We start from the raw sequence: 21,277 nt of genomic DNA on the forward strand, positions 1-21,277 counted from the left end.
GGTAACAGCATCTTAACAATTCTAACATACTGATGCTAAGTGGCTGTATTTACCATGATCACAATTTTAGCATGGCTTGTTAGCATGCTAGCATTTGCTAATGAGCACTAAAAACAGCTAAAGCTGCTTGGATTGTCATTACTTTTGCAGGTACTCAGTCAAAAACCAAAATAGTGGTCAAACTAAAAGTTTGAAAAGGTGATCCACCAAGTAGATGCATACATGTTTAAACTGAGAAACCTGGTATTCATGAGAAGCCAGATTCATGCCTATCAAGCAGGCCAGTTAGAAGGTTGGGCCTGAAATTAAACTGTGAAAGAGAGAAAAACATGCCCACATTTCATCTTTGCAGAAAATGTTAAACCACCTCTCCTTCCTCAAGAGCTGATAACAGATCAAACTCATATCCAGCATATCATTTTGGACAAATAAGGAGAGCACGCCTGAACGCCTGAGGATAGGACTGAATCAATCAAATCCTGTAGTCTCCACAGGAGAAGGCAACCAGTGAGACTACAGAAAGGAAATCAAAGGCAAAGGCTTATTGTTGAATAATTTATCAAAACATTTTTATTTTCTTGAACAACAATACAATATGTCACAAAAAAATCACAGAGGGATTTAAGACAGGTCTGGCTCAGGTTTTCTTCTATGTGAGTTCTTTTTGAAACAATAAGTGCAGCATGAATCAAACAAGTCAAGAGGAAAAAGAGCAGTATTACATCCTTCAAATAATATTAATAATGAGGACAAGACATAAAAAAACCCAAAACAAAACCCCGAAGTCACGTCCCTAGAAGTCTCTGCAAAAGAATTACAACTACTGCTAATGCTCATCATAAAACCACTAATGCCTCACAAGATTATGAATTTCATACAATGGAAATAAAGTTAAAAAAAAAAAAAAAATCTTTTATTTATCTGTTCGATACAGTACAAAGACATCATTCCATTTCTGTTACCAGTAAACTGTGTTGAAATGGTTCTAAGCACCAACTGGTTGGTTTGAGCTGTATCAGTTATTTATGTTCATACATCATTATATGCTGTTTAATGAGGGGGCATTGATGCAAGGAGGGGTCTAGCACCATGGAAATTAAACCGCCCCCCTGATTGCACTTCCCCTATCCACACATTATGATCATACTACATTTTTTAAATACCTTGTAGCCCCTTATCAAGTGAAGTACCCTTTGAAATGCAATAAATATATAAGAAAACAACCATGTACAGTATAAATAATGTCACAATTTACAATTTTCCATTTTCTCTGTAATTCAAAAATCAGAAACTGACAACAAAAAGAGGTATAAAAGTGGGAAGAAATTCCCATTGCAGTAATTTAAACTAGAGTGAAACAGGATATTTTCCAGGGTGTGTTATAATATAGCAACAACAAAAACAAACGACTGAGGTGGACAAATTTGACCATATACAAATTTGATTTTTGATTGAGAACAAAACTACATAGGTCTTCTAGTAAACCTGAAAACAGATACATTATGTACATGAACCGGTGTGCACAGACTAATGAGGGAAGGGGTAAGATCTTGAAAATTTGTGGGGATTTTATTCATCCATTTAAACAATTTTTAAAAAGGCCTGATCTGTGAACACAGCCCAGTGTGATACGTGATAACAAAATTTTATGTCGGAATCAACACTTTTCAACGTACTTTGAAGTGGAGCTAGACCATTGACTCCGCTGATATTAGCTTATTGCAGGTGTCAGCGAGTATTTTGGACAATAAGCAACAAAGACCAGTTGGTTTTTCAGCTGTGAAATGTCTCTCTTTGTACGTGTGCTGCTCACAATTCTTCTGAAAACAATTCTACAAGATCCTTATTAATGTTATTTGCTTATGTTTTGTATTTATGGAAACTGAAATTATTATTGGTTGGCATATTTCTTTGTTATAACATTGTAACTAAAAATAAGCAATGCAAAATACAGCATAATGAAAAGAGCGTATGTAATGCGTAGCATCAGCATCAATGTATAGCATCAACAAAATGAGAGCTTTTCTTTTAGAGAGCTGTCTAAATGTTGATGAAACTGGGCTTTTCTCTGTCATGTCTCAGTTCATGTGCTTTTCAACATGTTAAACTGGAAACACATCATAATAAACCTGGTGGCAGTGCACGGAGCTGCTGAGCCTCATAGACGGATGTTTGGGGCAGAATGGAGACACTGAGGTGCCCTGCAGTCTGATCATCTGTTTGCCCTCGTTGGCTGTTTGCATTAGAAGATTATGATTGTGTGTCTCTTTGGACATTTTACTTTTTGCAGACTGCAACGGGCACTTCACTGACACAAACAACCCTAGTGACCCCTCCCCTCCTCATACCCCGTCTATGCACACCACTGCGTATCCCATAAATTCATTCACAATTTACAATTATTTATTTTCTCTGTCATCTACAAACAAGAACATAGCAACAAAAGAGGTATAAAACTGAGATTGTTTTCCCATTTCAAAAATAAAAATGACATTATGTCTGTTTTCTGGGTGTATCATCGTAACCACACCAACAACTATTTAGCTGGACTTGTGAAAAAAAAAACAAATAAAAAAAGCTAATTTTCCAACTACATACTTGATTTCCAACTAAGAATGAAACCATATTAGTCCTCTAGTAAACCCGTATTTTAGAGAAACTGATAAAAGTTTTTGATTCGCTTTTTTTTTTTGTTTTCTTTTTTTATACTTACATAAAACCTTATTTGTGTGTGTTTAATCTTCTAATTATCTCTCCTCTAAATACAGTTCACAAGGCCAATGTGGTGTACTTCTAGGCTGGTAAAACTTTTTAAGTATCTAACGAGAATAAATAAAATTGGAATAGCACCTCAAAGAGTTTACAGACAGGAGTTACAAATGTCAGAGTTTACCTGAATGCCAAACAAAAACAGGAACCAATATGATGCCAAATGTGACAATCAGCTACTTCTCCTGTGAAGCAATTCCCCTGCTGGTACAATAGAATCACAGCAAATTCATGGACATATAGAATAACTAGATTGGTGTAAAAAAGTTCTACTGAATTTGCATAAAAGTACCTGAATTAATACACAGAACTGGCTACTTGACGCTTTTGAATCACAGCAGTGTCCGTTGAAAATACAACCTGATTTTCAGTGCTAGCAGTGCTCACATTTTTTTTTATTTTATTTTTTTTCTATTTTTTGTTCTTTTTTTTTGTTAGTTTGTTTGTACATGTCTGAAATGCTTTTCATGAGAAGTACCAGTCTAGTCATTCTATTTCAAAACACACGTCCAATCAGCAGCTGGTATGGGGAAGACAGTGAGCTATAGTTGGATTGGCTGAGTATCCATACCTTATTGGGTGATGTAAACAATACTGAGTAAACGTGATTGGCTGATTCAGAAAGTGTTTGCAGGAATAGATTGCCTTGAAGACAACAATTGTGCTGCCATTAGAGTTTTGGTTATGGCTGAAAGACACAGGGGAGGAGTCCTCACTTTGAAAAGGGTGATGGAGCCTGAAGAGGAAGTAAACAGGAAGAGGCAGAGCTCAGCTGATCACTTGAAAAAGTTGGTTGCATATTAAATTATCAAAAGAAGCCAATTTCGATATCTAACACAAAATATTTCTTTTTGTCCTGATGTTGTGGTTATGTGATTGTGGTGAACTGTCATGTTATTGAATCTAATACAATATAAAGAGTTAGAGTGAATGATGAATATTAAAGCATGTTAGCTAAACATCGCATGTCCTTCACATTATTGCTGAGTGTAGGTTTTAAGCTGTAAATGTAAAAGCAGCCATTAGCTTGAGTTCAAGCTGTTTGGCAAAATAAAAACACACTTGAAATTTGCTCTGGAAACATAATGTAATCCAACACAGTGAACTGTTTGTTTGCATTCGTGCTTTATGGAAGTTGCAGCTGAATGCAGCTGTGAGCAGAGGCTGTTTTTGGAGTTATGCTAATGCCTTTGTAACAAATGTCGTCTGTGATGCATTGGAGGGATGTTGTGAAAAGATTCAACGAAAATGTTTCATGCATTAAAAGAATTGTTGTTAGGGAAGTTATTTTATGTAAAGGCACCAAGAGAGTCGAATATTTACCAGTCCCTGATTACAGCTACAGTGCAAAAACAAATTATAATGTAAACTTCTACAAAAAGTAAATGCATCTAAGTGTTCATTAAAATAGATAAAACAAGATTTAAATCTTCTCAAGCTGATTTTTATATCATAGTGAAATGAACTTAACAGCTGCCTGAAGACAGGAAATGCTGCAACACTGCTGATGTATGCTTTGAAAAATGGATAAGAAAAAATTTCAGTTAAGGTTTCTGTTTTGTAGTTAATGAGCTAAACTGCAATATGCAAAATCACTCTTCTTTAACACGTGTGTGAACATCTGTCCTATTTTTGCCATATCTGATGTGCAATTTGTGATAAAGTGTTCTTATTTCACTTGCAGCCTTACATCTGTGATCGAGATGCTATTGATGATTGAAAATAAGATCTGGATGGAGCGATGTGATATGTGTGGTATGTGGCATTACTGTTAGAGTGCAAGATTAGAAAGTGAGACTGACCAGCATGAAGCTGTCGTAGGTTCTCATCAGCTCCTCTATTCGATACTGTTCCAGCACCACTACTCCTGCCAGAGACGGGCTCTTAGCTCGGGCACAGTCCTCACAGTGCACCACGTAGGTCTTCTTACTGCTGTTCTCACTGGTCACAAACAGCAGGTCAAACACCTCCACCTGCATACACATACACACACATTACATACACAACTACACAATTTACTGAATGCGAAAGACAGCGAGGCCAGCAGGAAGAGGGGCTCACATCACACTCATTGCAGTAGTAGGCTGGCTCGTCCTTCACGCGACTCTGGTAACAGATCTTCTTCCCCGCAGCCACCAGCTGGTCTCTCAGAATCTGGATGTGCTTGATGGACTGCATCAGGCAGTGTCTGAGAGAGACAGAGGAGTGGAAAGTGAAGGATATAAACAAATACAGACACACACACACACATGCACAGATACGAACAAAGAGACATTTTACTTGATCATCTTGAAGGTATCCTGATCGGTGATCTTGATCGTGCGAGCCACATTCCAGGAAACATGGATCATGGGAACAATTGACTTAACCTTCTTCACCTCGTTCCACTCAAAGCGCTCCAGGGCGAGTTGATATTGGTACGCTGGAAGAGCAGAAATCACAAACAGTGCTGAGGCTGAAAGTAGCCAGCATTTTAAACAGCATATTTAATTTGTAATCTGACACAAAGAACAACATCTGACTATCAAGTTTAAAGATATTTTTCTCTTGGTCCTTGTTGTATCTTACAGTTGAGTGGTCCCACATTCCAGGCGATGTTGTTGCACCAGCCCACTGCCTGGACCCAGTGCACAGTTCCTGCGTTAATCCACACCAGATCGCCCGGCCTCTGAATGAAGCGGTACACGGGAATGTTGGAGCTGTAGAGGTCTTCCAGGACCGGCCACCAGGACCCCGTAAGGTAGTCCACTCCATGCCTGAGGAAAACAGTTTGCAAAAAAAAGCAGTTTAGCATGAACACATACTAAAGCTTGTTGCTACATCCTATGTTAACTCCTCCAGCCTCTTCACTCACTTCTCACAGAATTTGTTGATGTCTTCCCAGTAGTGCTCATGGACAGCAAACCACTCACAGTCACCGGGTCCGATATTGATATTGACAGAGCAGAAATTGTTGTTCTCCTGGTGACCTGAGAAGAAATGCAAAGATCTGAAACATTAAAACAGACCTGTGTCTGAAATCATAGCATTACTGGCACCTAACTGTGGTGTCAGACACACACTCACCTGGCGTGCGGCTGCCTGGCACCTTCATGTAGAGCTGGACAGTGTTCATGCCCAGGATGGTGTGACCGACATGACTGAGCATGTTGTTGCTGGATTCCACTCGCATGAAAGCTGGCAGCTTCAGCAGCTCCTGCAGCTGAGGCTTCCACCTTATAAAAAAACACATGGGGTAATGTGAAACAACAAGAACAACTCAATGAGCTCTGTTTGAGCCGGCGGATTTTAATAACATAATCTCACCTTTTAGGGTCTGAGAGATCAATGTTGGTCCCGAATTTAATGATCTTTCCGACTGTTTTCTGCTCTGAGCTGGGGAACAGAACAGAGTCTGTTTAATGAGACACCCAGACTAACAGCATTAACAGTGAATTCAATACAATTAGATCACAGTTTTGTGCTAACCTGGATGTGCTGGTGGAATGAACTGAGTGGGCTTTACTGAAGACAGGAGCTTTAATGGTAGCTGAGGCAGGACTGCCTTTACTGTTGGCTAACGTCAGACCAGCTTTTGTGATGGCTGATGGATCTGAGGTCTTGGTTTCCTCTCCTTCCTCTTCATTCTCACTGTCCTTCTCCTCCTATAACACATCTACATGAGCTCAGCTGACAAGTTGGCCAACAGCTAAAAATGAATAGATCATTACAAAGGTCCAGGACAAGGATACCTACAAAGTACATCATTATTTACCTACCACATGTGTGGATTTCAGTATTCAAATACACTTCAAACAGCTGAAGATGAATGGAAACACACATAAACCATGAACAGTGACTTTATGACACACTACATGTTTTACTTATATTAAATATAAAATACTATGTGATTTCAAGTTCAATTTCAAGAAATATTGGTGAAATGTCACATATTCTCTTAAATCACTTGTATGTGCCACTTAAGAACAAATCAAAAAAAAAAAAGTTTGTATGTATGATTCTTGAATGAGGCCCCGTAAAGCACAAACATCTGGTTTTGGACAAGAGCTGGAATAAAAACAGGTGTGAGTGAATTAATGTTGCCTTTAGTGACACCTACGTCAGCTAAACTCTATGTGTGTACGTGTGTGTGTGTGCCTTGAGGGAAAATGTCTACCTGCAGGCTCTCCTGGAAGCTGGAGGCCTGGTACTGGGCGTATTTGGCAATGGTGGTGTGTGAGCGGCTGCTTTCGCAGGGCCACGTCTGTGCCGAGCCACTGGGATCCCAGTTCTCATCAGCGGGCTGCTGAACCTGAGTCCTCACTTCCACTGCATGGTCCGCATTGGCCTCCACCAGAGATTTGGTGGAGAACAGACCAAGGTCTACCATAGAGGTAAAAAAGCAGATGACAGACATGACATACTTTGTCAGATGATAATTTTCCAGCCATCTCTGTATATTTTTTTCGTTTGAAAGTGCAGGAATAGAAATAAGATTAGTTTATCAGCACTTCATAAGAGTAAAACACACACACTGAAATATGCAAACACATTCAAAGCAACAGTTGATGCAGCCTCCCAGCAGCCCAGCCATCACGTCATAGTTGAGCATACATGATCTGCATTCAAATAGGGATCATAAAGATGTGTGATGTGTACCAAGTTTGTGACAGTGGAGCTCTGTATGCTGCCCAATTAGCAGATCGGTGACAAGGAGTTTTCAAGATTCAGCGCTTCTTAGAACCAACTTCTGATAATTTCTAAACTCTAGTCTTTTAAAATACTTACATGTTATTTGTTGACAGTGAAAATTTGCCGCAACCGTGTAAAACTTGGTAGGGTGAAAGGGTTGTCCAAATAGCCCAAACATATTTTTAATATAGAAATTACTCAATATGTCAAATGTCTACTACATTTAAAATGATCACAAGTTTATGATCTAGTGCATTCACATAATGAAGAATCAATGCTGCCTTCTCTTTTCCATTCTCTCCCTGTGCCCTTGACATGACTATTTCACCAAAACAAAAATTAATGACAATGTTCCACTAATCAACAAAAACTCATTTAGAGTGAATGGGACTGGATAAATCCTGTTGGGCTAAATAGAGTAAATGGAGTGCAGCAACTTAGCTGAGATGAGTGTGATGGATAAACTTACTTAGGCGGAGGGAGCCAGCAAGGCCTCTGATGACAGTAACAGCATTTTTGGGATCAGTGCAGAACTGAAGCAGGACTGGAGAGAAGGCGTCCCTCTTGCTCTCCAACTGCAGAAACATCACATTGTAATTATAAACATTTGAACACAGCAAAGAAATAAAAGTATTTGTCTTAAAAGCAAATGAAAAATACTGACAGTTGGTAGGAAATGTGTAGATGTCTTGAAACAAGGTACGATAAGGCAGCTCTCTCTGCTGCTATTGAGAAAACGATTCAAGACATATTTCAAGTGATTTTAAATCAATAATTGTTATTATAGCCATTTACAGTTTTGTTTTTTTGTTTTTTGTTTTTATTAATACACAAACAAGACTTAGAGTCTGCAGCCATGCTGGCAGCTGTGCGTGGCTGTGAATGCCGTAAATTTTGCGAGTATTTAGTCGCAAGCCCAAGTCACAAGCCAAACTAATTAAAATGTTGGCGCTAGATAAAGAGTTAAGGTCTAAGCAATTCATCCATAGGGAGATATGAATGTCTGGACCAAATTTAATGGCAATTCATCAAAGTTAGTTGGACGTCACTCTAAACCACTAATGTCAATTGGACCAACGCTAGCATGGCTAAAAACAAGAATATAGGTTTCAGTATTTGGCTGTATTATTTTTTTAGGTTGGGTCATTTTGACTATGCTAATCTGTGTGGACTCACGTAGATACTTGGTGTAGGGGGATTAAGCTTTTCTCGAGGAATCAGGGTTTTGATTGCAATGTTAGGTTTAACAGAGAAAGCGGGAAGCAGGTACGACTCCTTGAATTTCCCCTTCACCCTTGTCCCCCTGGAGAAAGATGACAGAGGAATAAAAGACGACAGAGGAATAAAAGACAAAATTCATCAAAAGGAACAACGTAGACGTTGAACCTACAATGAAATTTTCCCCTCAGAATCCCATGTTTAATGAGACACCCAGACTAACAGTATATTTGTTCGAGTACTCACTTGCAAGCTCTGATCACTTCAGTTGCCGTGTGTTTGATGTTGATCTTGGAAAGTGGGATTCTTGGCTCCTCCACCTCTGATATGTTGAATGTTTGTCTTCCAGCACTCTCCACTTTAATCAAGAGGATCTTCAGCTCCTTACACAAGCCCATGGACAATGCTTTCAGTTTCAGCGGATCGACTGGAGCTAATGAGCAGGGAGGTTTACTTGCTGGTGTGGAGACACACAGTTTGGATGCATTGACTGAGTTTGAAGTCTTGGTATCTGTGTTTCTAGCTGCTGAGGATATGTTATTTTCTAACTCAGTGACCACTTCCTTCTTTTCTGTTGCTACCTTTACCTCGGTGTTCCCAGTGTCCACCTTTTCTTTCTGGATGTCCTTGCCATGTGGGGTTTGATTTTCCTGAGAAATCTGGTCCTTCATACTATCTTTCAGGGGTCTGGGTGAACTTCTAGAGATGACTGGCTCTAAGCATGAAACATCCCTTTCTTCCAGCTCCTTTATTACATTTACTTTGTTTTTAGGACAGATGACACTGCTTTCTTCTGTCTTTATCTTAATCTTGATCTCTCCATCTCTTCCGCCATCCTGATCCTTTTGTTTTCTTTTACTGTCTGCATGTCTGCTTTCTGTCTCTTTGCTGTGTTCACTCTCCTCCTTGCTGGAAACAGAGAGGAGGCCGGTGAAAGACGTTGTATTTGTGGTGGTCAGTCTCAGCTCTGCACTCAGTGATCCATCCAAAAGAGATGACTCAGTTCTCTCAGGGCAGATTTCTGTATCCTTACCCTCTTGTTTCACTTTTATATCCTTCTCAGACTCTTCCTGCTTCTCCTGCACCAGGGCGTTTTCAACAGGCTCACTCAGATCTGCTGGACTGTGGGATTTCAAAAGTGTGTCTGAGGTAGTATGAATTGGTGATTGATTACTGGGTTTGGAGGATGCTGTGGGGTCAGATTCGGGGGAGAAATCTTCATGCTCATGATGGTGAATCTCTGCCCCAAATGCAAGAGAAGAGGAGTACTTCACACCTCCTGCAGTGCTAGCAGGAGGCCCGCCAAATGGCCCGCCTCGACAAGCGACCCTCTGGCTTCCAAGAAAGGTGGCCAGGCTCTTGAAGACATCATCCAATCCAGCTTTATGGTGGTGGAGATCGTGAAGAAGCAAGCCAGAAGCTTCCCCGCTGTTATCCACGTCTTCTTCTTTTTCTTCCTCGGCAGCTTGTTCAGTTGTACAAGGCAAGTCAGAGAATTCAGGCCTGTCACTGTGGGAATAATCAGCGAGTTTACTTTTACAAGGCTCCTTATTCACATCATCAACGCTCTCATTGTCTACAGGGGGAGGAGAAAAGCACTGGGTGGGGCTGGGCTGGAGGACAGGTCTACTTATCACTCCCTTTTCTAGCTCTTCCTCATCCTCCCCCAGAACAGAAACTGGAGAGCCCTGCCAGCTCAGGACAGGAGGGGTGTTTGCAAGGTTGTCCCCCATTTCCCTCAAATTTCCCATCACAGCCACAGGCTGGAGATCTGGGGCATTGAGAACACCTCCTTGCCCACCATCTTTGCCATGGACAGCCTGCTCTAAGTGCTCTAAGCTAACAGAACATGCTGTACTAAGTGGTGCTAAGGCTTTAAATAAAAGTGAAGGGAGGGTATCATCAGGCTTTTCTTTTGGTCCATCTTCTGACTGGGATGAGACAATGTTGGGCTTCTTGCTGGTCTGGCTAAGGTTGGTGTTCCTGGACTGCATTAGGGGATTCTTGACATGGAGTTCCTGGGAACTGCTGTTCTTTTTGGACAATCTGTGATTTTCAAATTTTGAGGATGGCTGTGACGAAGAGCAGCTGGGATGAAGAGTGTTTGTAGAAGGCCTGTGTGTCCCCTCTGATCGTTCAGTCCTTGCCCTGTGCTTGTGTTTGGGTGTTGACTGGCTTTGATTCTCCGGGGTCAGAGCTGTAGTCTCCATTTTATTTGTTTTGATCTCTCCTGAAAAGTTGGAAGCAGAGGTGGAGGAGAGTGTTTCCTTTTTTGTGATTTTCAAGCCTAACTTTCTTTCTTTTTTAATTGCTTTATCTCTTTTCTTTTTTCTGTCACCCAACCTTTTCTCCTCTTTTTTCTTCCGCCTTTTTCTTTCTTCAGTTTTTCTGTTTGTCTTTTGAACTTCTCCTTTTCTCTCCTTTTTCCCCATCTTATCTTTTTGTTTGTACTCAGATTTTTTGTGTTCTTCCATCTCCTTCTCTGGCTTGTTTGCTCTTGATTTGCTGTGGGGGAACTGTCGTGAGCAGAGGGGCTGTGAGGTCTTTCTGTACTTGATGTCTGAAAATCTAGATTTAGGACCATTGTGAGATGTAAGAGACATGGTGGATGTCAGGCTGGGTCTTGGGGTGTGAATGGGACTTCCCTGGAGTTTCGGTTGTCCACTGAGGCCAGGACTAGACTGATGAACAACTGATGAATCTTTTCTTCCACTGGCTACTGTGAATGAAGAGGGGCTGGAAGGAGCACGTGGACTGCTGGCAGTGGAACCTCCATCTTTTGTACTGCAGAGGAGGGATGGATAAGGAGGAGAGTCTGCACCAGACGAATTGGAGAGGACTGGATCCCTTGAATTGCCTCTTTGATGAGTGCGTTGAGGTTCCTGCAGTTAAGAATATATCTATTTAGACTTTTGTTCAGGGATTGAAACTCATTTAAGTTACAACATATAGAGTATATGTACTGTTGTACTGAGATCAGTATAATTATTACTAGAACGTTAGGCCAGTTCAAATGGCATAAAAATAGGTTTTAAAACGGAAAGCTTTCATGTCCAACGTACTACTTTCATGTGGCTGATTAATCAACAAATATTGATATGGACCTAGAATATAACTCATTCTAATGATTTAGTAATAGCATGAATAGTGTAATAGAAAACTTTGAGTAAATCACAGGCTTTTTGTTTGTTTGTAATGTGTCATAGTTTATTTCTTACTGTGCTTTGTTTGTGGTGATGGCTCCGTGAGTCTTTGTCCTCTAGAGGATGTAGTGGTGGGTTGTGCTGTAGGGCTCTGAGGTGGCCTGTGTGCCGCTGATAGTGGTAATGATGGTTTTGGTGGCTGTAAGGCACACGGGTGTGGTCTGCTGGTGAAGACGAGATTTTCCGCTCGACCTTCCCTCTGCTTCCGTGATGTGGCGGTCTGCTGCCACAACTCTGGTTTAAAACTGCTAGGTTGGTGTTACTGAAGCCATGTCCTCCAGCTCGCAGTTTAGAGGTTTCCTGCAAATTTCAAAGCCAACAGTACAAATCAATAATGATCAACATTTTTGTTTAATTTTGAGTGATCATTCACTGATGATACTAGCTAACCTGTTGCTGTGTTGTTGAGGTCCTGTGGTCAGAGTGGTGGCAAGGACCCGCCCTGTCATTAAGAGGCCTCCAGTCATCTTGGTTGCCGCGGTGGTGGCGAGGTGGTGATGGGGCATGGGCAAGTAAAGGTAAATGCCTTGATCCAGGATGAGATGGCTAAACAAAAAAAACATGAATATCCTGTCTTACTACAAGGGATTTTACCAATGGGTGGTGCTGTTGCGCAGTATTGAAATGTACAGATATATAAGACAGTCAAGGTTTGTTGTACTAAGTCCACCAACTTTACCTGATCAGGGCCAGACTCCCTTCTCCTCTTAGCAGGACACTCTTCTCTGGGGGATAAAGGGTGCTGTGGGGGTGGACTGTGCTGGTGTAATTGGTCTCGCCGCTGATGGAGGGCTGGCCGTTTCCAGGGTCCTGGCCTGTTGTTTATCATTCTGTCTGGAAAGCTCCTGCGGCAGTCTGAGGGGGCCCATCTCTCCGGTGGGGACTGGAGCTCTCTGTTGTTGCGATGTAGGCGAGGACCATGCTAACAGTCAGAGAGAGGAAAAGTACAGCCATAATCCAAAGTCAAATGATGACACACTTTTAGCTCCAACAACAATATCAACTCTTTTGAATGTAATATCGTTCCTGATTAGCATGGCTCACCACAGAGTTGCTGACACTGTTGTCCCAGGTTGTGTAGCGCTCCCCAGGTCCTGTCAGGTAACCATTGTTGGTGGCAGCTCGGTTGTGGAATGAACGTGTGGAGTTGTGATGCCAGCTCTGGGCCTCAAACAGCTGCTCTTTACCATCCCAAAGACGCAGATGCTGTCTGTGCCCCTTTGCGATACCCTTGTCCTGAACATGGTTAACTGCTCTCTCCCCCCTAAGTAAAAGACCAAATGAACTGAGCAACAAGTATTACGGTGTATTCAAAACGAAAACGGCAAGTGCATACTCTTATCCATGACAGCATCAAGATTTGTCCACACACGTGAGCCACAGTCTATCCATCCAAGTGGTTTCAGTAACAAATACATTACAAGAGAGAAAGATTATATGCACCATAATCAGCCAATCAGCAGAGCAGAGTATGAATGATAAATGCATTGTTTCACTCACCTATTATAAAGACGATTTGATAGTGGATGGTGTGATTGATTGCGCCCTTCTTGGCATCTGTTGTAAAGAAAAAAAAAACACAGAAAATCTACTGTCCCAACGTAATAGTGCGGTTCATGTGATAATACAACAAATCTGTGAGCTCTCATCCTTCATGCTGTTGGCTAAAAGTCAGGTCGCAGCCAGACTTGCTTGTTTTTTCTGACTGTTGACCTAACTGGTCATTTCTCTTTTGAAGTGTTTTCTGTGCATATATGGTCTCTCTCACGTTGACAACACTCAAACATGTGATGTTACTTCAGCAGAGTTTTATGTTTATGTCTCTTTGAGAAAAATACGTCTTTATCAGAGTCACAATTGTTTCTCTTAGCAAAAGCCACAACCAGATACACATAGTTGCAGTTACATATTCATATCCATTAGAGCCACCCCCAGCTGCTGCAGCTGAATAGTTAGATTGCGGCTGCAGTTAGGCTCTCAGCTGCAAGCTGAAGAATTTATGGTTTCATTCACCACAGTTGTGCCTCTTTAACCTGTACAGACGGGTCCATGCTCACTACTCTTTGGCTGAAGTAAGAACTTTTCATCAATATGCTCATCACATTTTCAGTTAATCTGTCAGCCCCATAAAGCGATGCTTATCTTAAATCAACCCAGACAACAAAGGCTGGAGTCCAACCTGCAGGAATGACCCTTGTTGCGGAAGTTCAAGTCTCAAGTTGTTCCACTGTCCACTCCCACTGAGTTTAATTTCTTTTCAAGAAGGCTTTGGTCTTTTTTTCCCAGTTAAGTTTACTGTAGTCTTATTGACATTTTTAGCTGTCTTTACAACTAAAGATCATGATGCATGATCAGTACAGAAATCGAAAAAACTACATAAACAAGAGATTATTGCCACTCCAATCATCTTATAAGGTAACACTCTGTAGAAACACTGATATTTTCACGTGTGTGTTGACGGTGCTGCTGACCTGTTTGTGTGGCTCCAGAGGCGACTGTTTACAGGAGCCCATTGTCCCCTGTTAGGTCCTCCAGCTGGATAGGAGTCCCATGCGTTACGGCCAGAGTACAGCTCTGCTGGGTGATACATGCAGCCTGAAACACAGATGTAGTTGAATGTGTATGGAGTTAAGATTTTCAATAAATAAACAAGCAAAGAAAGAAAGTTTGACAACATAATGCGCGATATGGAAGTACCACCACTTACAACCAGTCAGATCTTAGCATACACAATGACGATGCCCAGCACTTTGCATTCTACAATCACTTTAAGTTGTGAGTAAATCTCACACTTAGACAATCTGCGACAAAATTAGGTGAAGCTTTAGTTCCTTAATGCACAAAACTGTTCAACTCACTGACTTATCACCTGGAAAAGGCCAAAGGGAAGGACTCACTGATCAATTAAAGTAAAATCATTTACAGTAGCAGGTGAACTTTAACGAAACAACATGGAGCAACTCGCACATAAATTTGGGGTTTGATGACATTTCAGCAGTGCAAAACAATTATCAATGTACATTTCATTTTCTGTGATTCATTAAAGTACTGCAGTGGCGCACATAGTATGTGTTTGCATTTAAATACACACACACATACACAGAAAGAAACAATTGTTCTGTGGTTACCAGTCTTGGTCTGTATTTAGAAGGCCCTCCACTTCACACCTGAGAGCAAAAAACAGCCTGTGGAGAAGACACATGGTTGGGAGATATATTCTGTAAATGACTACAGCGAGAGCAAAATGCATTTCTAAACCATGTCTATACATTAACTTTTTTTCTCTGGCTTAATAACAAAATAAGCCTTATATGCTTGTGAGTCTGTGATTTACATCAGCACCAAACTGTCATTTTGTGTATCTCTGGAAGATTTTATTTCCTCATGCTGTATTTTCTGCTGCTCTGTATCTGTTCAGTGGTCATATCATCAGTCAGCCAGAGCTGCATTGTGCATTCAGTCTCTCTCTAATCACTGCTTCCCAGCAGCCACCACAGCCAGTGGCCATCCAGTGATGAAAAAACATGGCAGTAAGACGAAGGACTGTGGCACCCTCCCTTTAAGAACAAAGAAGAAAAAAGAAAACAAAAAATCATGGCTGTGCTGTTATAGAATTTTTCTTACCCCATAAACCCTGAATCCTTAATACTCAGAGAAAACGTTCATGTGTTTCAAATCTGCATGGATGTTCCATCTTCTAGATCATCTGTGTTCTTTCCTTTTATTTGCTTCACATACACAAACTTCCAGAGGCACAGTGAGTTCTATAGCTGCCCACCGAGCTCTGAAACATTATTCCAGGTCAGGCGTTTCGCTGATTGTGTCTCTGCAGAAATTCAAGTTCTTTTCTTATTGTCTGATCACAATTTCTAACCAAGCCTCCTGAGCCTGTTCTGCCTATTTTCATTTTTATTGATTTTTTTCTCTTTTGTTTAAAACAGAATTGTTTCATCCAGTTGTTTCATCTGCTGCCACAGACAGACAAGATCTCTTACTGCCTCTGCTGCCCTGCTGCTGCCAAACACTTTGTGTTGAAGTGAGCTGACCTTGTAAAAGATCAACGTTGCATGCTGAAGGTATCATTGGTGCACTAGTGACAGGTTGCACCTCTTCATGCATTAATTTCCCCCAGTTGTTTATAAATAGTATGCTGTGAGACATTTTACCACTTCCCTAGTTCTACAATTTCTTTTTCTTTTTGTGTGTGTACTGCAAGTTTGTTCTGTAAAGGTTTGTTTGTGGTAAGACTGTTGAAGTTGCGCCATAATAACCTTCCTGTGAGTGCTGAATGAGCTAAGTGAGCAGCCTTTTTGAGCGTCCATTGCCAACCAGTTGCTAGAGAAACTGAAGCCAGACAGTTCTCACTGCTGTGGCTTTAGGCTTTTTAGAGTCTGCTGCATTTAGATTTATTTTTAGAGTTGGAAGAAGACATGAAAGGGCTTTATATGCATACAGTGTTCACTGCTACATACTGTAAAGTAAGACTATAGGACTTTGTCCTAACATACAGCACTGAATACCATCAATTGTCATATAAAGCTGCACAACAGACAAAAAAAAATGTCTGGTAATATCAACACTAATCCTCATGCTCATGTTGCAGTAAAATCTGCTTTTTGAAAGGTTAGTTTTCTGAGCTTCTACAATTTTTTTGATAATGCTTCAACAACCTTTTCGTCATTGTAAAACACTTTGCTTTAAAGCTTTCTTTGCTCAGGATCTTAGTTGATCTTAGTATTCCTGCCTGTTTGGATTTGTATCCCAAAATTGCAATTGCATTAATGTCACATCACTGTCACTCTCTCATTGTAATTAAGATGGTCACTGTGTGCTCAATTCCCGCAAACAACTTGAAAAGTGTGTTTCACCGTTTGTGCGGTGTTATAACGTTTTCATGCACAGGCAAGAAAAGACACAATGTTTTTACCCCTGAGCTTTCTACAATTGAGCAGCATCACACAGACAACAGAGAGACCATCTGATGCAGACCCTCCCTGTCGCACACTGGAACACACACTTTTGTTATAGTGTTGTAGGGGGGAGCTGTCAGTCAACAGCCGCTTATGTGTGGCTCTACACAACGACGGTTCAGTTCCTCCAATATTTAACCCACTGATGCAGGGGCCATTTGAGACATCTGGAATTCCGCACAGAGGCCAAATGATGTCATGTGCAAAAGGGGTTAAGTTTCTGTTGGGTAAACTCTGTGCTTCACAGTGAGTTAACCTTAGAGATAAAAAAAAAAAGTGCAATGCCAACAGTAGGGTATTGTGTTAAATAACATCTGTATAAAATTAAGGCAATGCTTTTAAAACATTTCATTTCAGCTCTGTTTTTAATTTGTGCAGTGATGTGTTTGCGCTCAAATGATGCTTCACAATTAAAACATTGAATCAGTTATTCCAGTGACTGACTGTTACTTACTTGTAGGCTAAACCTGCTGTCTGCACCCCCCAGTCTGCTTCCTCTCTCCCTCTTGTCACCAAGGAAACCCTGGTCATCTCTCTGTCACCACACAGGGAGAACGGAGCATGGGATAACCATGCATCCATTCATATCTCTGCTGAAACCCCCATTTGGCTGTCTAACATCTGACAATTTCACCACATGCTAAACGCAAAGACATATATTTGACTCCTAATAGTGTGTGTGTGTCTGTGTCTGTGTCTGTGTTGATGTTCATACATATAACTAAACTTACCTAGTGATCAGCACTGAGAGAAAAGGGGGGAGACAGACTCTCGGGTCCAAATTCAATGATGCCGTCAGTCAGGAACAGAAAGACAGCAGACCTGTGCAGTTTCAGATCCCTTTAAATAGACATGCTCATCCTCCGCTAGCTGGCAAACAACACACACAGACAGACACACACAGTAGAGAGAGTGAGGAAATTCCAGTCATTTGGTGCACATATGTACAAGACAGGAAGGTTTTATTGTTTCAAATGAAGGACAGTATCTCTCCTCCATCCCTCAGGTATTGCTGCCATTCTCCTCCCTTCTATTCTCGTCTCTCATTTCCTACAGCACATGCTGTCACACACAGCTGCACTGTTGCAATTCTGACCCTCTCTAGACAAAGAGAGAGACTGAAATGAGATGTTAGAGAGAGGGGAGAGGAAGGATGGGCCAGTAACCTCTGACAGGCTGCAGGGTTTTCTTTTCTTCTGTCTTTCCTCTTTGTGGCCCTGCCCCATCGCCTTTGCTATCTTCACTACTTGTTTCAACAAGGCTCCTTTTCTTTCTTGATACCCAATATGCCAGCCTCCTTCCTTTCTCTTTCAGGCTATGTGCACGGCTCTGCCGATGCCTCACCCTCCCTTTTCTCTGCACGCTGTGTCCTTGTATCCCTGGCAACCGATGATATCATTTAGTCCAGAGCTGGGAGCAAGGCCTCAAGCAAGGAGGGGAGTGTTTGCCTGTGTGTGTGTGTGTGTGTGTGTGTGTGTGTGTGTGATTATAACATGGAAAGAGAGAGAGAGAGACTGGTGGTGGTGGGGGTCTAGGGAGTCCATAGGATTTAATATATACTTCTACATTTCTGTCTTCTTTTCTCTGCTCACTCTGCTCAGATATCTGCAGCATTTGTGCAGAAGCTCTGCCTGCTGAATAAAAATATTCACTGAGTAACGCTCTAATTTCTGTCCTCGTTTGGACAAATCAACAGTTTGTCACATTTTGCACATCACATACCATCTGGAGCTGCTTGCTAGCTGCAGTGAACCACTGCAGATGTGCATGTCTTGCTGAGACTTTATGAGTGTGTGTGTGTGTGTGTGTGTGTGTGTGTGTGTGTGTGTGTGTGTGTGTGTGTGTGTGTGTGTGTGTGTGTGTGTGAGTGTGTGTGTGTGTGTGTGTATAGTAAGGAGACTGCTTCCTATACCATAAAAGGAAGGATGGACTGCACCAGACCAGACCTGTCTCTGGTGGCCCCTAAGCTAGCTAACACAAGGAGCAGAGACATGAAGAGAACAGATGGTAGGGAAGTGAGAAGCGTCAATGTACAGACAGACAGAGACTGCACGGACAACCCACCCTGAATGCACGCACATGCATGATTTTATTGGATGCAGGCCTGAAATAGCCTCACGATCACGGAGAAAGAAAGTACAGCATGAGCCGAATATCAATCACATTTCTAAAAATAACATCCCCGCAGCCCCGCTTCACTCTGCTCTATCCCCTTCTCCCTTTCTGTAATAGCAGCTTCTCCCGGTGTATGCTCCATAAAGCACAGCCCTCTAAGGGGTACTGGAATGTACCAAGGCAAGGTCAAGAACAAGAAAGAGGGGTGTCTTTTGCAAACAATGCAAAATGTACAGCTTTGTTAACAAAGACAATGAAGGAGGTTAACAGGTTTGGAGAAGGCACTGGGTGCACGTGTGCGCATCAGGCACCTGGTTTGTGTGGGGAACGGTAACCTAGAACTGCACGTCCGGGAGCTTACCTAAGCTTACAATCATATCAACCAAAAGCATACATTGGGATCATGTTGCAAGTTAGTGACAGTAACCTTAGCTGTCCTCTGTTTATTCTGACCCAGACGACCTAAAAATGTGTGAGTCAAACATTTGAGCCACTTATTTTATTAACACACACACACAACAAAGTGAAAAGGTCTCTGTGCAGGTTGTGTTCAACAAACTGAGCTGAACTTTCGGCAGAGCCAAGTACTGCACAGAACGTGACACAGTTTAGACATGACTCTAAATGAAGATTAATCATTGCACTTGATCACACTGAAACTCCTTACTATTGTACACCTCCCACAAACACACACACACACACACACACACATGCAGACATGCAGACATGTAGTGCTCACGTGCAGACACTGTGCAGAGATGTGAAATGATGAATGTAGTGAAGAGGAACTTGGTGGTTACACTTGTGGTTACATTTGAGCTCTGTGGAACTGTTGAATATTAGTCTTTGTGTGTGTGTGTGTGTGTGTGTGTGTGTGTGTTTGTGTCTGTTGCTGTGTGAGCTTCATGCATGAATGTGCAGCACAGCCTGCAGAAACACACTGCAGTATGTTCAGATCATTCAGAACAATGACACACAGAAAACACACAAGAATCAACAAATGTAAACAAACACAGCAGAGAAAAGAAACACAAACACACACACAGCCACTGTCCCCCTACACTGTACAATGCATGCAGTATATTTCCATTCAGCTCTGAGCAAAAATGTACATCAAGTTCCTCCTCTGCAGTTCTCCTTTACCTCTTTTTTTTTGTATTCGTTCTCTTTGGTCCACACGCCCCTCTGCTCCCCTTTTCCTCCCTTTCACTCCTCGCCACCTTGTCTCACCCGATCCTCTCCTCTGACTCCTTTCTTCCCCTCTCCTCCTCTTCCTGTTTCCACACTCCACTCTCTGATGCTGGGGCTCTCATAGCAGACTGATCCATGTGCAGAGACCAACGGGGCGGGCCAATGAGCTGCCAATCACAGGAGAAGAACCAATGAGGGGGCAGAATCGCTTATCTCTCACATTTTGCAGTGAACAAGAGGAGGCAGGAGGAGGGGAAAAATAGCAGACAGAGAGGCATAGAGAGGCTCTTTATTTCTCTTCCTCTGTGTGTGTGTGTGTGTGTGTGTGGATACAGTATATGTGTGGGGGGGTGTGTGTGTGTGAGAGAGAGAGTAAGTGAGAGTTGGAACATGGCCAGTACAGTAGAGGAGATATTTTAAATCTCTCCACAGCTGTAAAAGAATCTCTTCAGGCTGATACAGACATGTTTTCCCCCAGTATCACTACGAGTTAACGCACTTATCTGTGCAAAGAGATGCATACATGTCTCATGCACATTATCATGCTGCCAACACGTTTGAATCCGTTCATTTCAAATCCTCAGAAAACAACTCCTTTAATGACTTAATTAAATAAGAAAAAGGTCAGAGAATCACAAAACACATCCCAGTATCAGTGTGAACAATGCATATATTTCTCCTGGTTTAGTGAACCTTGCTGGAGCCGAACACACACACATACCTTTTTGGATGAACTGGGAAGTGAGGCACAGTGAAATGGTGACAGGCGGGCTGCAAGTGTTGGCTGAGCTCAAATGTCAAGTGACAGGATAACCAGGGGAGGTGGGGCTACAGCTCCTGGTTCATGAGGGAGGGCCTCGTCTTTGTGGCTCACAATGCAAAACCACCTCTCACTCCTCTGCTCATTTCACCCATCACCGACCAATAACAAGCAGGCAGAGCCGTCGGCCCCCGAGTGCACAGTAAGAGGTAGAGACAGAGGGAGAGCTGATGAGGAGCCAGAGGACTGTAAGAGGGAAATGGTGGAAGCAGACTGCTGACAGATTTTTTTCTTTTCTTTTCTTTTTTTTTTTTTTTTTTTTACCTCTGAAATGCCTTAGCAACAGCCCCTGATCAACTCAAACTCTATTGGTCAGTGCA

The 21,277-nt window shown here is 41.9% G+C and overlaps 1 protein-coding gene across 1 annotated transcript; it reads right to left on the bottom strand.

The window, feature by feature from the left end:
- Positions 1–550: 550 nt before the first annotated feature.
- On the bottom strand, positions 551–20,202 carry kdm6bb (lysine (K)-specific demethylase 6B, b). Its single transcript, XM_041051579.1, has 22 exons — positions 20,090–20,202; positions 17,563–17,701; positions 14,990–15,046; positions 14,333–14,456; positions 13,362–13,418; positions 12,906–13,125; positions 12,541–12,783; positions 12,252–12,407; positions 11,877–12,161; positions 8,905–11,540; positions 8,617–8,743; positions 7,910–8,015; positions 6,926–7,131; positions 6,238–6,413; positions 6,076–6,144; positions 5,836–5,984; positions 5,624–5,738; positions 5,338–5,525; positions 5,050–5,191; positions 4,831–4,957; positions 4,572–4,742; positions 551–3,505 (listed from the first exon to the last, which is right to left on the bottom strand). Exons 4-22 carry the CDS (start codon positions 14,449–14,451, stop codon positions 3,482–3,484), a joined length of 5,316 nt encoding a protein of 1,771 aa, XP_040907513.1. The 5' UTR covers positions 14,452–14,456; positions 14,990–15,046; positions 17,563–17,701; positions 20,090–20,202; the 3' UTR covers positions 551–3,481.
- Positions 20,203–21,277: the final 1,075 nt, after the last annotated feature.

This window comes from Toxotes jaculatrix, chromosome 12, assembly GCF_017976425.1.
Source record: "Toxotes jaculatrix isolate fToxJac2 chromosome 12, fToxJac2.pri, whole genome shotgun sequence".
NCBI lineage: Eukaryota > Metazoa > Chordata > Actinopteri > Toxotidae > Toxotes > Toxotes jaculatrix.

Coding starts and splice junctions, on each gene's coding strand:
- kdm6bb (XM_041051579.1), bottom strand. CDS start 14,451: ATGTATCACCCAGCAGAGCTGTACTCTGGCCGTAACGCATGGGACTCC. Junction 6,414..6,925: donor GCTTCCAGGAGAGCCTGCAG/GTAGACATTTTC, acceptor GATGTGTTATAG/GAGGAGAAGGACAGTGAGAA. Junction 4,958..5,049: donor GATACCTTCAAGATGATCAA/GTAAAATGTCTC, acceptor TGTCTCTCTCAG/ACACTGCCTGATGCAGTCCA.